Source organism: Nelumbo lutea, chromosome 6 (assembly GCF_056320005.1).
Source record: "Nelumbo lutea isolate HS-2025 chromosome 6, American lotus-T2T, whole genome shotgun sequence".
NCBI lineage: Eukaryota > Viridiplantae > Streptophyta > Magnoliopsida > Proteales > Nelumbonaceae > Nelumbo > Nelumbo lutea.
The window spans coordinates 4,702,805-4,721,347 of NC_142689.1; the positions used below are offsets into that span (position 1 = coordinate 4,702,805).

The 18,543-nt window shown below is 38.6% G+C and overlaps 1 protein-coding gene across 1 annotated transcript; it reads left to right on the forward strand.

Annotated features, from left to right (window-relative positions):
* Window positions 1-604: 604 nt before the first annotated feature.
* LOC148846952 (transmembrane 9 superfamily member 7) lies at window positions 605-10,355 on the forward strand. Its single transcript, XM_088947976.1, has 7 exons — window positions 605-1,094; window positions 2,566-2,730; window positions 2,910-3,019; window positions 3,238-3,346; window positions 3,426-3,538; window positions 8,591-8,741; window positions 8,821-10,355. Exons 1-7 carry the CDS (start codon window positions 990-992, stop codon window positions 9,976-9,978), a joined length of 1,911 nt encoding a protein of 636 aa, XP_088804102.1. The 5' UTR covers window positions 605-989; the 3' UTR covers window positions 9,979-10,355.
* The last annotated feature ends 8,188 nt before the right edge of the window (window positions 10,356-18,543 follow it).

An 18,543-nucleotide genomic window follows, 5' to 3' on the forward strand; every position in this document is an offset into this window, starting at 1 on the left:
CATTTAGTATAAAAATTTATTTTCATTAGTATCGGCGCCAATTCAATGCACTTGAATTATATTTCAAAATGCGAAAATTGTATCAAGGATTTGTACTCGATCCAATGGACCTCAATCAGAAAGGTTGTGATCCAATGAACTCGAAGTCTGGTGAATATAGCGAAGCAATCGGTGTGGAAGATTGACTGATTGTAATTTGCAAATAGATGAGTGGCTTTGGCTTTTTAGGGAGATCCACAGATTGCCTTTGTAAGCTCTTTCTCCCTCTAAGTGGGCCATGGCTGGACCGACGTACTTAGGTCTACACCTACCCGGATCTCACAGGAAAACCCATATCGCTAACCCATAAGGAGTTAAGGCCCCCCCAACCCGAAAGGAGAATGGGAGATTGTAGATCGGAAATCTTACGACTGGGCCAGCTCACATCTTTCAATGGGCCCAACATTAAGTTTTTGTTAAATTCGAAGTGAGAAGAAACACGCAAAGCTACTCACTCCACCCATTTTCTTCATTTGAATGCAAGTGAGCACGTGCGTCTTTTTGGGCTCGATGGGCTTTCTTTCTGTGTTAAAACTTAAAAGTAGCAATTGACAATGGATTCCGCAATTAGACGGGCTCTTCTTTCTTCCCTGTTCCCTTCGAAATTAAGCATCACCCAAAAAATGGTCACTGGTTGGAAATCCATAATCGTCTGATCTAGGAAAAATGAACGGTAACGATGTAATGTCTAAGACATGTCCCACCGGTCGAAATGATTCAGATGGGGGAGGGGGGTACTGCTCGCCAAACTCTCTATCATAATCCTTGCTTAGAATTAATTCCGCCAGATTTACTTAATAAAAATACCCTCTCTCTCTCTCTCTCTCTCTCTCTCTCTCTAAGTCTCGTAGTCTTGAAGAAGCAAAAGAAGAAAGCTGTATTTTTCGTGAGTTCTCATCTGTTGCTCTTCTCTTGGTTTTCTGTTGCTGTTTCTTCCTTCGAGACAGAAGATGGGTAGATCCGTGTGGATCACCACCCTCTTCCTCGCCCTTCTCCTCATTTCTTCTGCGCATTCGTTTTATCTCCCAGGTGTTGCTCCTCGCGATTTCTCAAGGGTATGTTCTTTCATCACCTTTTGTTTATCGTCCAGTGAATTTTAACTGGTTTCCTTTAATGTTGGCCAGATCTTAGTTCGCCTAAGTCTTGGTTACTTGTTTGTTGTTTTTGGTCGCTTCTTTCAACTTTCTGTTAATTGGGGTTGTTTGTTTTTGTCTGACATGGTTCTGGATCTAGGGTTTTGGGTTTTAATACGTTGGTTGGTCTGTCTTAATTTTCTGGATCTGGAGTTTTATAGTTGTATGTTTCATTGAACATTCTAATCGGATGATATGATGTAGTAGAAACCTTAGATCTTTGATTGGATTCCAGTGCGTGGATGTGGCGGCAGATTTGAACATTAGAGGCTTCAGACTGTAGTTTTGCGTGATTATTGCATCCTTTCTTTGAACCTCTCTCTTGAAAATTGATGGATTAACTTCAATTCAGTTGTTTGGATCTTGGTTGTTGTTTTGGGATCTTTCAGTTGTATACTCTATCTGTATTTGGCCTCTACCGAGCTTCCTCCTCAATAACCATGTCATTAAAGTTTGCATATTTAATTGCAAACCTTTTCATTTCTTAACAATAAGACAAGAAAGTTTAGAGGCTAGTTCCTGGTATTGAAGTGTTTATACAACGTCTTCATGCACCACCTAAAGCAAGAGATTCTGCTAGACTGTTGCAAGTCTGAAATTGTTAATAACTAGATGAACATTAAACTTAGTATTGTTTTATTTTGACAATATATTTGAAACAAATCTAGCCATATATTTTCATGGTCATATGGTCGTCTATATCACTGACTAGGAGGAACAATGTAATGGACCAAGTATATGACTACTCCTTGGGGATGATGGTGGTTGTGCTGTTATGACTGTGGACGGGCATGGCTAGCATTGCTCATATATTTGATTGACATTTTTGACTGACCTGATTTATACTCCATATTTGTCTGTCTGGGGAGGGCTTGCTGTATGAACTTAATTGTTTACATTATATATATATATATATATATTGATAAATAATTGTTTACATTATATATGTTCAATCATTTGATAGTTTGTTTGCTCTTTAAGCTAATTTCTGTTCAATTTGTGATATTGGTTTCATGGTTGTCCTGCCTTCACATTTCATGGTCATATGGTCGTCTATATCACTGACTAGGAGGAACAATGTAATGGACCAAGTATATGACTACTCCTTGGGGATGATGGTGGTTGTGCTGTTATGACTGTGGACGGGCATGGCTAGCATTGCTCATATATTTGATTGACATTTTTGACTGACCTGATTTATACTCCATATTTGTCTGTCTGGGGAGGGCTTGCTGTATGAACTTAATTGTTTACATTATATATATATATATATATATTGATAAATAATTGTTTACATTATATATGTTCAATCATTTGATAGTTTGTTTGCTCTTTAAGCTAATTTCTGTTCAATTTGTGATATTGGTTTCATGGTTGTCCTGCCTTCACACAGGGTGATCCCCTTTATGTCAAAGTGAACAAGCTCTCATCCACAAAGACACAACTTCCTTATGATTACTATTTCCTGAAGTACTGTAAGCCTAAAAAGATTATGAACAGCGCAGAAAATTTGGGAGAGGTTCTTCGAGGTGACCGCATAGAGAATTCTGTCTATACGGTGAGGCTTTTGCTTTGTTTTTTTCTGTTGCTTCCATTCTAAAAAGAGTTGGTCTTTCACTTTGTTGTCTATAATGGGAAACTTAGCTCTATCCTAATGTTTTACTTTTTAACTTTCACATGCTACTTTTTTTTTTGTTTTGTTTTTTGTTGATAAAAAAGTTATCACATGTGCTCCAGTTCAAAATGAGAGAGGAAGAGTCCTGTAAAGTAGCCTGTCGAGTAAAACTTGATGCTGGAGCTGCAAAGAACTTTAAGGAGAAAATAAATGATGAATATCGAGTAAACATGTAAGTTCACCAGTTTTGTGATGGTCTTTTACCTATTAGTTGTCATCCGTTTTGTTTGTATGATTGTTTGTATTTTGGTTCCTCTGCAGAACTTTTACCACAATATAGTTCTATTGGTCCTTTCTTTTTTGGTAAAATGACCATGAGGTTTAGCTGAATGATATATTTTTGTTAATATCCAAGTATACTTAGTGGACATCTACTTGATGTTTGAACAGGATTTTGGACAACCTTCCTGTTGCAGTTCTTCGACAAAGGAGGGATGGAACACCAGCTACAAGTTATGAACATGGGTACCGTGTTGGGTTCAAGGGAAACTATGCTGGTGTAAGTTGCACATGTTCTTTTCACAACTTCTAATTCTTGTACCTTTTTTTTTGGTTTTCATTTTAATATGCCTTTGCAGAGTAAAGATGAGAAACATTTTATCAATAACCACCTCAGCTTCAGGGTCATATATCATGAGGATTCTGAGACCAATTCAGCTCGTATTGTTGGATTTGAGGTCACACCTAATAGGTGTTGTGCCTTTCTCACTTCTTTTCTGTTATCAATTTTGCAAATTTATGGCATTTTTATATTTTTATGATGACCATGTTCCCAGCTGATAATTCTTGATACAGTAGCTGTTGCTGGAAAATATGCAGCCTGTTTAGAACAAACTATTGTTTTGACTTTGTTAACCCATTAATCCTAGGGAGAATGACGGTTCAGCCCAGCAGCAGAATTCATCGGCCCAACGTACAGTTAGGGTAGGTGCCAGTTTGGAATTGATGCCATTTCACGGGTAGGCATTGGTGTATAGGGTGGGGGTAATTGGCATTTTGAAATGTCATAGGTCTGCAGTGGTAATCAGAATTCAGCGGTGGACCTGTCCATACTTTTCTGTTAATCTTAAGTTACTAACTGTTCACAAGGATCCATGTACATGTAGCTTACCTCATATAGTTGGGATAAGGCTTAGATGATAATGATGATGATGATACCATTCAGTTATATTATAATGTATAAAACTCTTCAACATTTAAAGATAGGAATATAGAGGAGTCTTGCTAGGGTATACATGGTTGGTAAAGAAGCTCTTATAAGGTACTAAAAAGTGGAACAGATTTAGGTGGGGACTGTACCTTTAAAAGATCAGTTTCCTTCTTTGTATTCTCTTTTGGACCTTAAGCCAGTTTCTTCTTTCATCACCCCTTCCTCTTCCAATTCTGGGCCTGGGTGGAACCTGGGTTTGAGAAGGGCTGTGAGGGACTCAAACCTTGACAGTATCTCGAGCCTCCTTGATCTCCTTGATAATGTCTTCTTAGACCCCTCAAACATGGACTCTTGAATTTGGACCCCTACCCCAACTGGCTCTTTTTCTTGTGCTTCATTCTTTAAAGTTTTAAGCCAGTCCACTGATCTTGTTACCCCCCCTTTCATGGTTAAGGAGGTTTGGTGTAGACCAATCCCTCCCAGGGTTGGTAGTTTTTGTTGGGAAGCCTATCTAGAAAGAATTAACACTGGTGATTTGCTCTGAAAAAAGAGACCCAATGCTTACTTGTCTCCTCATTGGTGTGTTCTTTGCAAAGCGGAGGGGGAAACTGGCTTCCACTTACTGGTATCTTGCCAATATGCAAAGTTTGTTTGGGAGTGGGCCTTTTCTCTCTTTGGGTGTAGCTGGAATCCCCCATCAAACATTCCGAGTCTATTCTCCCCTTCTTTTTTCAGGTGGAGAGTGAAAAGAGGAAAGATTATGTGAAGGGGACTGAGGGCTGTAGTATGTTGGTCACTATGGGAAGAAAGAAACTCCGGGATCTTTTCAGAAGTCGAGAGGGGGGGCTAATGAACTGAGGGCCACAATTCATATTAGGGTCGTACAGTGGCTGAAATCCTTAGTGCTATTTTACAGATTACACAGTGGATGACATGCTGAGGAAGTGGGGAGAAATTGCAAACTGTTCACAGAGCAAATCAGCAATGAGTGCCTTGGACCCCCTCACCTGCTGGATTCTTAAAACTGAATTTTGATGGCAGTAGTAGAGGGAACCCTAGACAGTTAGGGATTGGAGGTGTTTTTAGGGATGAGAATGGCGGTCATTTCTGCATTATACTCAGGCCCAATTGGAGTGGGAGACTCCCTTAGAGCTGAGATTTATGTAGTTATGGAAGAGAACCAGAAAGCCAAGGAGATGAATATCAGCAAAATCATAATTGAAGGGGACTCTATGGTGGAAATAGGGTGGCTGAATAAAGATAACAGTAGCCTATGGAATTACAGTATAGAGAGGAAAAAGTTTAAGTGGCTGGTGAGGGAGATGGAAGTGAAGATGAGGTGGGTTCAAAGATCGGCTAATTCCTTGGCTGATGGAATAGCTAAACAAAGGTGTCAAGAGTGTTGGAACAGACCAACAGAAGGCAATTAGTTAGTTTTACAAGAGGAGGCCACATCAGCTCAACTAACCAGCCACTTGTAATAACCGCCATCCACTTGTAACAACTGCCACCCAATTGGACTGTCAAGACTGTTGGAACAGACAAACAGAAGGCAGTTAGTCAGTTACAAGAAGAGGCCACATCAGCAGCCACTTGTCACAACTGCCATCCACTTGTAACAGCTGTAACAGTCAAGATTGTAACACTATAAATAGTAGAGCCAAAAAGGAATAAAGGAGGACTCTTTCAGAATTAAAGACTTTCAACATTAAACTCTCTCTCTCTCTTTCTCTCTCCCAAGAATTTAGGAGGTTGGTCCCTCGAAGAGCCCTGAGTTAGGCAGGTTCCTAACAATTTGGTATCAGAGCCAACATGACCAACACAAGAAACACATCAGTAGACACCCGAGTGGATCAGATGGAAGTTGAGATCCATTGAATGTCTTCTGATCTCAAAGAATTGAAGGAAAACTTCACTGCTCTCCTCCATCGACAGGAGCAGGGGGCAACAAACATTGACAGAGGAAGCCCCAAAGAGCGCAACAATGAAAGCAGTCGCAGAACAGGGGCGGCAACACGAATAGCCAAAATCGACTTCCCCATATTCTCAGGCGGAGACCCAACCCCCTGGATTCTCAAAGCAGAAAGGTATTTCGATTTCCGTGAAACACTGGGATAGGATAGGGTAGCTCTGGCTTCTACACTTCTTGAAGGGGAAGCTATCCTTTGGTTTCAATGGTACCGAAGGGGGCACCCCCGTCAAACCTAGGAAGACTTCACGGATGCCATGACTGTCCGTTTTGGATCATCGGGGTTCGAAGATCTTGATGAAAACTTGGCAAAACTGCGGCATGTGGGATCAGTAAAAGAATACCAGATGGAGTTCAAAAGGTTGGTCGTGAGAGTCCAAGGATGGACTGAGAAGGCGCTGGTGGGAAGCTTCGTCGGCAGCCTAAAGGAAGAATTGCGACTGGAAGTGAAGGCGATGCAGCCCACTTCCATCATCAATGTGGCAGCACTAGCAAGATTATATGAGGACAAGTTCAGTCTAGCAAGAAAGGTGCAGCGACCATGGGGTCCAGAAGCCAGAAGGGAGCAAGAAAAGACAACAGCACCAGACAAGGAGGAAGGAGTACTGGGCCCAGGCCCACTGGTTCCTTTCAAACGGCTGACTTGGGCAGAGATGCAAGCCCGTAGAGACAAAGGTCTCTGTTACAACTGCGAAGAGAAATTTGAGCTGGGCCATCGCTGCAAGAAACAACAAGCGTTTCTCCTCCAAACAGATGCTGAAGAGGAAGACGACATCCCCGGTTGCGGGGAATCTAACCCAGGTTGGGAATACAATCCAATGGCACGCCTGAAATATCCTTACAAGCCCTTATGGGACTTGCGTCCCCTCAAACAATGAGAGTTGCAGGGCTGATTGTAGGGCGCCAAGTGTCAATCCTCATAGACAGTGGCAGCTCCCTTAACTTCATAACCCAAGTCTTGGTAGATAAAATGGGACTTCTGGTTCAGCCAACAACAGCCTTTATGGTTCATATGGCCAACGGTAACAGCCTCTCTTGCAATAGCATTTGCATGAGCCTACCACTAAAGATTCAGGGTCATCAGTTTGCGGTGGACCTATATCCTCTCCATCTCAGTGGAGCGGACGTGGTACTAGGCATTCAATGGTTAAGACAACTAGGACCCGTGGTCTGTGACTTGGCCCGTCTCACCATGGACTTCACATCAGGAAACTCTACAGTCCATCTACAAGGGCAGACATGCAAGGGCCCCAGGCCCATCAGTCTTGCAACACTGACAAAGCAAAGAGGAGACCCAGATCAGCCCATATTCATGCACATGGACTCAAATTTTCCTACTTAGATCTGCAATCAAATTTCCTGCATTAGACCTTGAGGGCAAGGTCACTCTAAAGGAAGGGGGTATTGTCAAGACTGTTGGAACAGACCAACAGAAGGCAGTTAGTTAGTTTTACAAGAGGAGGCCACATCAGCTCAACTAACCAGCCACTTGTAATAACCGCCATCCACTTGTAACAACTGCCACCCAATTGGACTGTCAAGACTGTTGGAACAGACCAACAGAAGGCAGTTAGTCAGTTACAAGAAGAGGCCACATCAGCAGCCACTTGTCACAACTGCCATCCACTTGTAACAGCTGTAACAGTCAAGATTGTAACACTATAAGTAGTAGAGCCAAAAAGGAATAAAGGAGGACTCTTTCAGAATTAAACTCTTTCAGCATTAAACTCTCTCTCTCTCTCTCTCTCTCTCTCTCCCCCTCTCTCTCTCTCTCTCTCTCTTTCCTTCCAAGATATCAGGAGGTTGGCCCCTCGAAGAGCCCTGAGTTAGGCAAGTTCCTAACAAAAGGGTAGAAAGGGACTCAATGTTTTGGGCCAATTTGTAAACTACTGCTTCCATTTCCTTTTCTTTTCTTAAGTGCTTAAGCTGTATGTGGAAGACAAGAGTGTTTTTCTTCTTCTTTGTAATCATCTTTTTCCTGATTTAATGAAGTTGCTAATGAATGCGTTATTGATAAAAAAAACTGATGTCTTACCATAAATCTCTTCAAACTCGTTAGATTTACAAGATTCTAGTCTTGTTGCGTATATAGCTGAATAGCCTATCTAATAATGCCAAAATCACACAATTTAGACCAGTTTGACACTTGACAAATAGGCTGAAAGATAATTGACAAAATTCCAACTTCAGCTTTTCAATATTCCAATAACTCCATAATACTGGCTTACAAGAGGTTGTGTCCGATGCAAGTCTTGGCAGGTGTCTTAAGTCATGGCTTGGTTAATACCATTAGTTTCAGAGGTGTCCTAGTATACTGGCTAGTGGCTACATTTTACTGAGATGCATGTTATTATATGTGGGATGCAATTTCAGTTTTCCCAAGTTTTGACATGACTAGCTCATCAGTTTTTAGCTGTCTTAATGCACTGTTGACCATTAGTTCAGACTTCAGAGGTGTCCTAATGTGCTGGCTATGCATTACTAGTATGCATGTTGCTTTTACATCATGTGCAGATTCATTTCTTCCATTTTTACATTCCCAAAGTATTTCAGCTTAATGTAAACCAGTTATCATATTGGATTCTATACATGTTATTTCCTGTTCTCACTTGATTCTTTAACAGTATTAATCATGAGTATAAGGAGTGGGATGAGAAGAACCCTCAGTTGGTAACGTGCAGCCCAAACACTAAAAACATGATTCAAGGTGGCACTGTTCCACAGGAGGTTGATGCAGATAAGGAGATTGTATTCACCTATGAGGTCTCTTTTAAGGTACCTACTTGCTGCTCCTATGTTGATTTGTTCCCTTTCCTTTCCATAACCCTGAGGACTGAGTTTAGTCTTTCTGCAGCCTAGCGAAGTTAAGTGGGCTTCTCGTTGGGACACCTACCTTCTCATGAATGATGATCAGATACACTGGTTCTCCATAATCAACTCTTTGATGATTGTCCTCTTTCTTTCTGGAATGGTGGCCATGATTATGATGAGAACTCTTTACAGAGATATTGCCAATTACAATCAGTTAGAGACCCAGGATGAAGCACAAGAAGAAACAGGATGGAAACTTGTTCATGGAGATGTTTTCAGGTCACCAATCAATTCTGGGCTACTCTGTGTTTATGCTGGGACGGGAGTTCAGATCTTTGGAATGACACTTGTTACTATGATATTTGCATTGTTGGGTTTCCTCTCACCTTCAAACCGAGGGGGTCTGATGACGGCTATGGTTCTCTTGTGGGTTTTCATGGGCTTATTTGGAGGCTACTCCTCAGCTCGCTTGTATAAAATGTTCAAAGGCTCGGAGTGGAAGAAGAATACCTTGAAAACTGCCTTTATGTTCCCTGCAATACTTTTCTCCATCTTCTTTGTTCTGAATGCTCTAATTTGGGGGGAGCAATCTTCAGGGGCAGTGCCCTTTGGGACTATGTTCGCTCTTGTGTTTTTATGGTTTGGCATATCAGTGCCATTGGTTTTTGTGGGTAGTTATTTGGGATTCAAAAAGCCAGCAATCGAGTATCCAGTGAAGACAAACAAGATTCCCAGGCAGATACCAGAGCAGGCATGGTACATGAAGCCTGCCTTTTCTATACTAATCGGAGGCATACTACCCTTCGGTGCTGTCTTTATTGAACTCTTCTTCATCTTGACATCCATATGGCTGAATCAGTTCTACTACATCTTTGGGTTTCTCTTCATTGTCTTTGTTATCCTTCTCATCACCTGTGCTGAGATAACAGTCGTGCTTTGCTACTTCCAGCTGTGCAGTGAAGATTATAATTGGTGGTGGAGGGCTTATCTGACATCCGGATCCTCTGCCCTCTACCTATTCCTCTACTCCATATTCTACTTCTTCACAAAATTGGAAATCACCAAGTTGGTTTCAGGCATCCTGTATTTTGGATATATGTTGATCATTTCGTATTCATTTTTTGTTTTGACCGGGACAATTGGCTTCTATGCATGCTTCTGGTTTGTCCGGAAAATCTATTCGTCTGTGAAGATTGATTGATATGAAGGTGTTGAGAGGACTGGAGCATGAATAAGCTCTAAATACAAGGACTACGAAGTTTGGAGCTTAAGATGACTAGGGGGATTCTCAGTATATGCTGTATAACATACATGCCACCCTTTGAGTCCAGAAAATTCTCTTCCGATGTCTCCAAACGGTCATTTTGCAGGTAGTGTCTAGGGCTTTCTTTGTATTTTTGTTTTTATTTTATTTTAAATTTCTTTTTTTGTTACTTCTTTTTTGTTAAGAACTGTATTATCTAGCTTCTAAACAAAAAGCTTACACAGCTATTCTCCCGGGACCTGTTGTTGAAGGTGGTTCTTGTTTGGATGAATGTACAACGAACAATATGGATCAGCCATTCTTTTCCCTCTTAAGTTCTCGTATTTTTGGTGCTGTTATTCCCTTGGTGCCTGCTGATACCTCTCAGTTGTCCGTGTCAGGCACATGATAGTTTTATCAGTAACGTATCAACTAATGTTTGAGCTCCCAAGTTACTAAAAAGTTTAATTAAATTTGGTCAATTAATGATGATAAAGCAATAGAATTTACCTTTTAGTTTGAGTTTGATGCATATCCCTTTATTGAAGAAGAGATGTCAGTGGGTTAGGCTAAGTGGTAAACTGCATTATTACTTTAGTAGGATTCAGGGCCGTTTTAAGTTTGAGGTAGACCTTGCCAAAACATTGATTGCAGCATTGGAAGATTAATAAATAGGGTAAGTTTCTTAAATTAACTTTTATGGTGTAGTTTAATTGATTGATTCTATTCTTACTGTTGTTTTGCACTATGCGGTCACGCCTACTGTTTTTGACAATTGATTTTATCGTTAAGTGCTAATGGAAAAATCAAATTTTCAAATTTGTCTTTCACTATTCCTTAAATTTTTAAAATAAAACCCAATGGATGAAAAATTTCAGAAAGATAGAAAGTAGATTGCTGCTCCATCTTCGTCTCCGTTCCTGTCTTCGTTTTTGCCTGTCTCTGTTTTCTGTTTCTGCCTTCGTTTTCTGTGTCTCTCTCCATTTCTGTTTTTCGTCTCCATTACAGCAATGCACGATGCCCAAAATAGCATAGCAATATATCTATCGCACTCATGCTCTCTCGTCTGAATTACATCCCGATTTTCTGATTATTTATTTAGTCAAGGGCTTTGATTCCAAGTTAGTATTGGTCTCTGTCTTATTTGACTCAGATTGGAGTGGTTTTGAAGATGACCTAACTGCAGCAGCTTGAGAGGAACCCAAAGCCAATGATGATAGCAAAAAGAAGAGAGGGGTCCTTTCTTCTAGAGGTGCAACTCTTCCTCAAAATCACGTCTTGGGACCGAGTAGGGATGGTAATTTCTCCCGTAAAACCAGGGCCCTGCCTCGAATGGGGCATGTTTTCTCCGACCCTAAAAGGGGATGGGGTGGGGACGAGAAAAATATTTTATCTCCGAATCGGAGACGGGTCGGGGACGAATTTGTATATAATTTCCTGAACTCGAAGGTAAAATTAGTAAAATATCTTTAGGTTTGATACTGATATTTAAAATATCTCTAAGTTTTCCCCAGTGTTCAGTTTGGAAAAAGTACAAATGCAAATATGTACAGCGTAAATACATACAAAATAATACAAAACATAAAGTTTTGCACTCTACATATTTGCATTTGTACTCCTTCCAAACTCAGCCTAAATTCTTAAAATCCTAGAATCTTATAATTCGTACCCCTAAATTATTATAATTCAATTCTTAAAATATCCTCAAATTCTTATATTAAATATATAAATTGTTCATAAAATAAATAAATTTTTAAGAAATTACCTTGGAGCGGTAAAAATTCAGGGATTACTCGTCCCCAAATGGGAGCGGAGGTCCCACCCTTCCACTGGGCACGGGTCCAAGTATCTTGACTTTGGGGCGGCGACGGGGAGGGGGTGCTCCGCCCCATTGCCATTCCTAGACTGAGGTGCATCACAATCAAATATGAGATATGAAAATGTTAAAAATCTTAAAAATTGCAAAACATGAACTAAAAGGGACAAGCTTTATCTGGTCACCGGCAAAAATAAACCAAGCGTGGTTCCAAGAAGGAATTACTAGCGATTTCTTAGCAATTTCATCACATTGATAAATAAGAAAAAGATGAGAGGGAAAGCGAGGGAGAGCTTGATGAAGCTTAACGAGGGATCTTAATTCGATGACTATGTTCACAGAAGCCGATTGTGAATAGGGAGAGAAACCTCGACCTGCAGCTCTATTTGGAGAAAACTGATAGGGAAAGCAGCAGTGTCAGTAACAGCAACAACCACAACAAGATTTTATTATTCCTATTGTCATAGCATTTGTCAGCCATTTTCCTAGAAATTGGAACGGTGCTGACGATGGTGATCCTCCATGTTTCCCATAAATCGGTCCGGCAAAATTTGTTGTGCCAACAACGATCCATACAGCATTTTAGGGCAGAATCGTTTTGTCCAAACTGAAAAGGGCATATTCTATCATAAAAGGGTAAATTAGGGATTTTCAAAAATATAACAGTCACGTGATGTCACATATGAATGGTCAATGGTTTATAACGGAACATTAATGATAAGGGGAGTTTTAGACAATCATAAAAGAGTAGTGAAAGACAATAGTTAAATAAACAGTAAGGATAGAGTTAGTCAATTAGCTAAACCATAAGGGTAGTTTAAGAAAATTTTCCTTATAAATATTAGCATCAGTTGAGTATAGAATTATAGATAGACTTCGTATTCTATATTCATTTTAGATTTTAGACCGGTGGGGTTCGGTTTGAGCCAAACTCATGTCAAATCTGAAATCCCTGTTCCCTTGTTGTATCAGCACTTAGGTGGAATTAAGAATGAAATTGCGTTTGGCAAGGCCTAGTTATCACCCATCAGGGCATCACCCATGGGATTTCAGCCAGAATGATTCGCCAATCACCATTTGGAATGTTTTTTGAATCACTATTTTGATGTGGTGTATTTAAAAAATTAAAAAAACGAAAGAATACTATATATTTTTTTTGATGAATGAAAGAATACTATATATTACATTTTTTAATAATAACAACATGTTCTCTCTCTCTCTCTCTATATATATATATATAGAGAGAGAGAGAGAGAGAGAGAGAGAACAAATGCTTATTCCAAAAGACTTTAACTACTAACATTCAATGTACCAATGTAACACCATTACAATTATGACAATCGTCTAGGGTGCTCATGGAACGAAGTTTACTAATATGTGTCAATCTTGGGTGTTTATAAACTGAAGAGAAACTTTGCGGGTGTTTGGTTTTATTTACATTTATTTAGCAAATGTTTATTGAGGATGCTAAATAAGTGCAATTTCAGTATTTTCTCTCTCTTATTCTTTTGCATGCATCAAAAAATGAAAAAAAAGTCAATTTTGGTTTACGTGCATGCCAGCCGTTAGTGGAAATTATTTTTTAAAGCTTCCATAAACGGCCAGACGTTTTTTCACTGTTACACTGATGTAGAGCCTGGTGGTACTTACTTGTTATAAACGGTTGTAATTATTGCATTTCTTGATTTTACCAGCAAATAAAGTACAAACATTTATTCAATAAACATAAACAGAATCAAACACATACTTTATAAACCTTTGTGCTTTCTAACATATCTATAACCTAGAAAAGTTTTATTTAAGTTATTATTTTATTGAAAAATTTTATTTCTAAAGAAAGTATTACAGTGATAGTTCTAACAAATCCGGATTAACTGGTTAAATAATAAATTGTGAGAGATTGGTTGAGATTAAAGTGAAAAGCAGTCTTATGAATTTCAATATCAGAGGCACATAGCATAAACAATCTTGCAAAACTGTCCATGATGTCAAGATATTTATGGTTCTACGTCCTACCCTTCACTCTAATATATTCTTCAGAGTCCTGAAGTGCGTCCTAATAAAAAAGGCTTTTAATGTTTGGTAAGACAAAATTGAATTATTATTTATTTGGTGCATAAACTAACTATATTGTTTCAATTGATAGAAAAAAAAAAAAACAATTTCTATAAACCAGTTAGGTGACGAAGTAAAAACAACATCAGTATCTAGAAGCTTAGGATACTGGCCATCTTATTTGCTGCAGTATTAAACTGCCTATTTACATGACAAGGACCTAATCTGTTCAACCATGCCTGGGGTGCGAAAAATAGACAACTTAGAATCATCCCAAGTAGAATCTCATCCATGAGATCGTTAATATAGCTACAAATTTAGGAAAAATTTTGGGGGACCCCAAGGAACAGAGAAACATATCAGTCTGAAACCATGGTAACTGATGGTGTGCAATCCGGTCGGTCATAGCCGCCGGTTATCTCGCTTCTGATGAGATCGGAGGTGCCTGAAACAAGGAAGGAAATGGAAGCTTTCGGGGAGGAATCCGGTTGGAACACTCCGAAACTCAAGTTAGTGCTCTTCAGAAGGCAAGGAAAATGAGAAATTCTAAGACCAGAAAGCGCAAGAATCACATACCTTCTTCCCCATGAAATGGGGGCCTTTATAGTCACTTTGTATACTTACTCCTGAACCCTTGTCAGTTCGGGTATCATTACCTTTGCCAGATCGGGTCACTTCCTCTGACAGGTTGGGTCACTTCTTCTGCCAGATCGGGGGTTATTTCGGGTGTCATAACCTCCACTGCCAGTTGCCAGTTGCCATCCTTGCCACATCTGAGATGGCTGTGGCAGGTGGCCATTTGGGGGCGGCTGTCATGTGTCGGACCCCTAATCAATCAAGTGCGCCGCCTCCGCATATGGACTTCCTGGGCGTTAGGTACGGTTCAGTCAGATGACTCGGGGCCGAAGTGGTGTGCGAGGTGAAGTCTTGAGCATGGATAGAAGTGTGGCCCGAACTGCCTCTGGGTGGGCAGTTTGGGTCTTTGCATTTTGTGCTTTTTGTAAGGCTCAGGACCTTGAAGGGAGAGCTCGGGACTCTTCAGCTCGAAGCTCGGGTTGTAGGTTCTCCTTTGGGGGAGCTGACTTTTTGCTTGGAGCTTGAGTTGTAGGGCCCGATGTCGTGCTGATTTGGCATTTTTGCTAGGTCACTCTTGGTTGCTTCCATGCGTCGTATGGCCAAGGGATCAGGTCAAACCTTCCTCCATCAGTAGCCTTTCTCCAGATTAAATTGTGATCATTCGCTTTACCAAATAACCTAGTTGATCATTACAAAAATTGACCAACAAATTTGCAATAAATTCCCAAAAAAGAGACCCATTAGACACTACTCTTCAAGGAAACTTATCCTTGTTTTTCAGATATTTAGCCATCCAAAGTCTAGTCCAAAGTGAAGATTCAGTGGGTTCAGTTTGGAAAGAATACAACTAAAAAAAAAAGGTTTTGCGCTCTACATATCAGTTTGGAAGAAGTACAAATACAAATTTGTAGTGTGTAAAACCTTGAATTTTGTATTATTTATATTGTATATATTTGTATTTATACTCTTTCCAAACTTCAGTGACAAATCAATGCTTGAGTAAACACAGCAGTCTTATGAAATGATAAGCCACCTTCAGATTTGGTAAGGCGTAATCGATCCCAAGAGCACCAATGGGCCTTTTGCTTCCTAGATTGACCAGAGGACCACCAAGATTGATGTTGAATCTTGTCAATACTTTATAGAAGATTGAATGATGAATTTATGATACAATATATTGAATGGTAATAGGGGTTGGAGTGGAACTGTCGATATGTTGATCTGGTCCCTGGCAAAAAACCGTTGAATCGGTTAGCGACCCATTGATCCGAGTAGTCGAATCATCGACCTATTGACCTATTCAATGGTTTTTGGCCGTTATTTTATTTTTTAATCGGAAACCATCCAACCAACTGGTTCTGTTTTATCTGAACAGTCAAACCGTTGACCCAAAAACTAGTGGCCAGAACAGTTCCATTTTCAGGTCGTATGAGTCACACGCTCGAATAACACGTATGGTACTCTGCTTAATGGACCTCATACACTCAATTTTCTACTTGTAATTTTTGTTGTTAGAATGGGTCGTCCATTTAAAAAAAAAAAAAAAATTTAATTGTGAACCTTCTAGGCAATCAGTTCCATTTTACCCCAATCTTGGTCCTTGGCCAAAAACTGTTGAATCAGTCACGACCCATTGACCCGAGTGGTCGAACTGTCAACCCGTTGACCAGTTCAATGGTTTTTGACTGTTTTTTTTTTTTAATTTTTGTTGTCAGAAGGGGCCATCCATTCAATCCGAATGGTCAAATCGTCAACCCAAAAATCGGTGGCTAGAACGGTTCCATTTTCGGGTTGTATGAGCCACACACTCAAATGACATAACATGCATGATACCGCTCAATGGACCTTACACACTCAAATTTTTCTTGTAATTTTTGTTGTCAGAATGGGTCATCCGTTTGAATCGGACGGTCGAACTATCGACCTGAAAACCAGTGGCCAAAATGGCTCCATAATTTTTTGTTGTAAGAACGGGTTGTTCATTCGAACCGAATGGTCGAACTGTCGATCCAAAAACCAGTGGCTAGAATGGTTCCGTTTTCGGGTTGTATGAGTCACATGCACAAATGACATAACACGTATGATACTGCTTAATGGACCTCACAAACTCAATTTTTTGCCTATAATTTTTGTTGTTAAAGTGGACTGTCTGTTCAAATCGGATGATCAAAATGTTGACCCGAAAACCGGTGGCTAGAATGGTTCCGTAATTTTTTTGCTTGTAATTTTTGTTGTCAGAATAGGGCATCCTTTCGAGCTGGACGGCGAACCGTTGGTTGTCAGAATGCTATTAACAACATTTATCTATAATTGTAAGTAATTATACTATTTACTTAAATAATCATTATTGATAGTTTTAATAATATTATTTAGTTATTTTTAATACAACCATAATTATTAAATTTATGAATAGGATTTATTAACAATATTCATTAAATTAATAATTAACAAAATTAAAGTAAATTAACAGTATTTATCAGTAATAGTTAGTAATTATAATATTTTATTAAATAATCAATAACAATACTTTTAATAACATTTTTAGTATAACAATAATTACTAAATTTATTAACAGTATTTATAATTTTAGTTTAAAGTAAAATTAAGGTAAATATCTATTTATTAACAATATTTATAATAACAGTAATTATTAATTATAATCACTAATTATATATTTACTAAATTACTGTAATAATCAGTAATTATTAAAACCGGGTTACTAAATTTATTAACAGTATTTTTTAAAACAATATTTATAATTTTAATTTAAAGTAAAATTAAAGCAAATATCTAGTTATTAACAATATTTATAATAACAGTAATTATTAATTATAATAACTAATTATATATTTATTAAATTACTATAATAATCAGTAATTAATAGAAAATGTATTACTATAATCAGTAATAATTAAATTACATTATTTACAGTAATAATAACTAATTACAGTAATAATCAATATTTATAACTGTACAGTAATTAATTAAATTACTATAATAATCAATATTTATAACCAGGTTACTATAATCAGTAATTACTGTTATGTTAATAGGCTGGGTTACTATATTTATAACCAGGTTACTGTAATCAATATTAGTAGGAAATGGGTGCTCGCACGTAGGATCTATTCGCACGAATAGATTCCATTTCTTGGATGCAGAGAGCACCCATTTCCTATTGATAGATATATTTTGATAATAAATTGTAATTATTAAAATTAATAATTTCCATCTATTACCATCAAAATTCAAAATTAACTTTTGTTAATTAAAGAAAAAGATCAAGCTGCCTTGTTCAGTTGTTCCTCTGACGTATTCTTTTGCCCATTGATTTTATTTGGTACGAATGATGTAATGATTTTATGGATAACTCATATAAAAGATTTGACTTTTGACCCAAAAATGATTTGGACACACCTTACCAACGGTGATTCAATTTGATATGGGCACAACACCTGTGATTTAATTTGATAGTCGCACTATATATTTGCATCCTGTCATGTGTATGGCGTATTGATGGAAACATGAAAAGACTTGTGTAGCCCATTAGCAACTAATGGTGGTTAAGTGGATAAATTTTTTGATTAATTGTAATAGAGACTTGGGATCGAAATCTATTACCCTGAAGTTAGGGGTTGTTATATGAGTAGAGGGATGAGTATTGAATAGGGGTGCAATTTGGGTTGATCCGAATTAACATTTTACACTGCCTGGGATTCAGAATTTTGGGCTGGGCCCATTCAAATTTGGACAAAAGGTCTAAGCTGAGGCTGTCCAAATTGACCCCTAATGATGGGCTACCTTTTTCTTGTGTAACCCATTAGCAATTATCATAAATGGCTGGTGCCTGATACTTCACTTTCCACCAACAATATAAAGTTGTTGTGTTTGGTACCATTACCTAAATGTTTAAGGCATCAATCCCTTTACGTTTCAAACTATCAACTATAGAAATTAATGAATGACCAGTGCCACATAACTTGCATTTTTAAAATAATAAAAAAAAAACATGCATTTTTAAGATATGCCTGCTTCAATTATAAATAACATCGAATAATTCTATTGATTAACCCAAA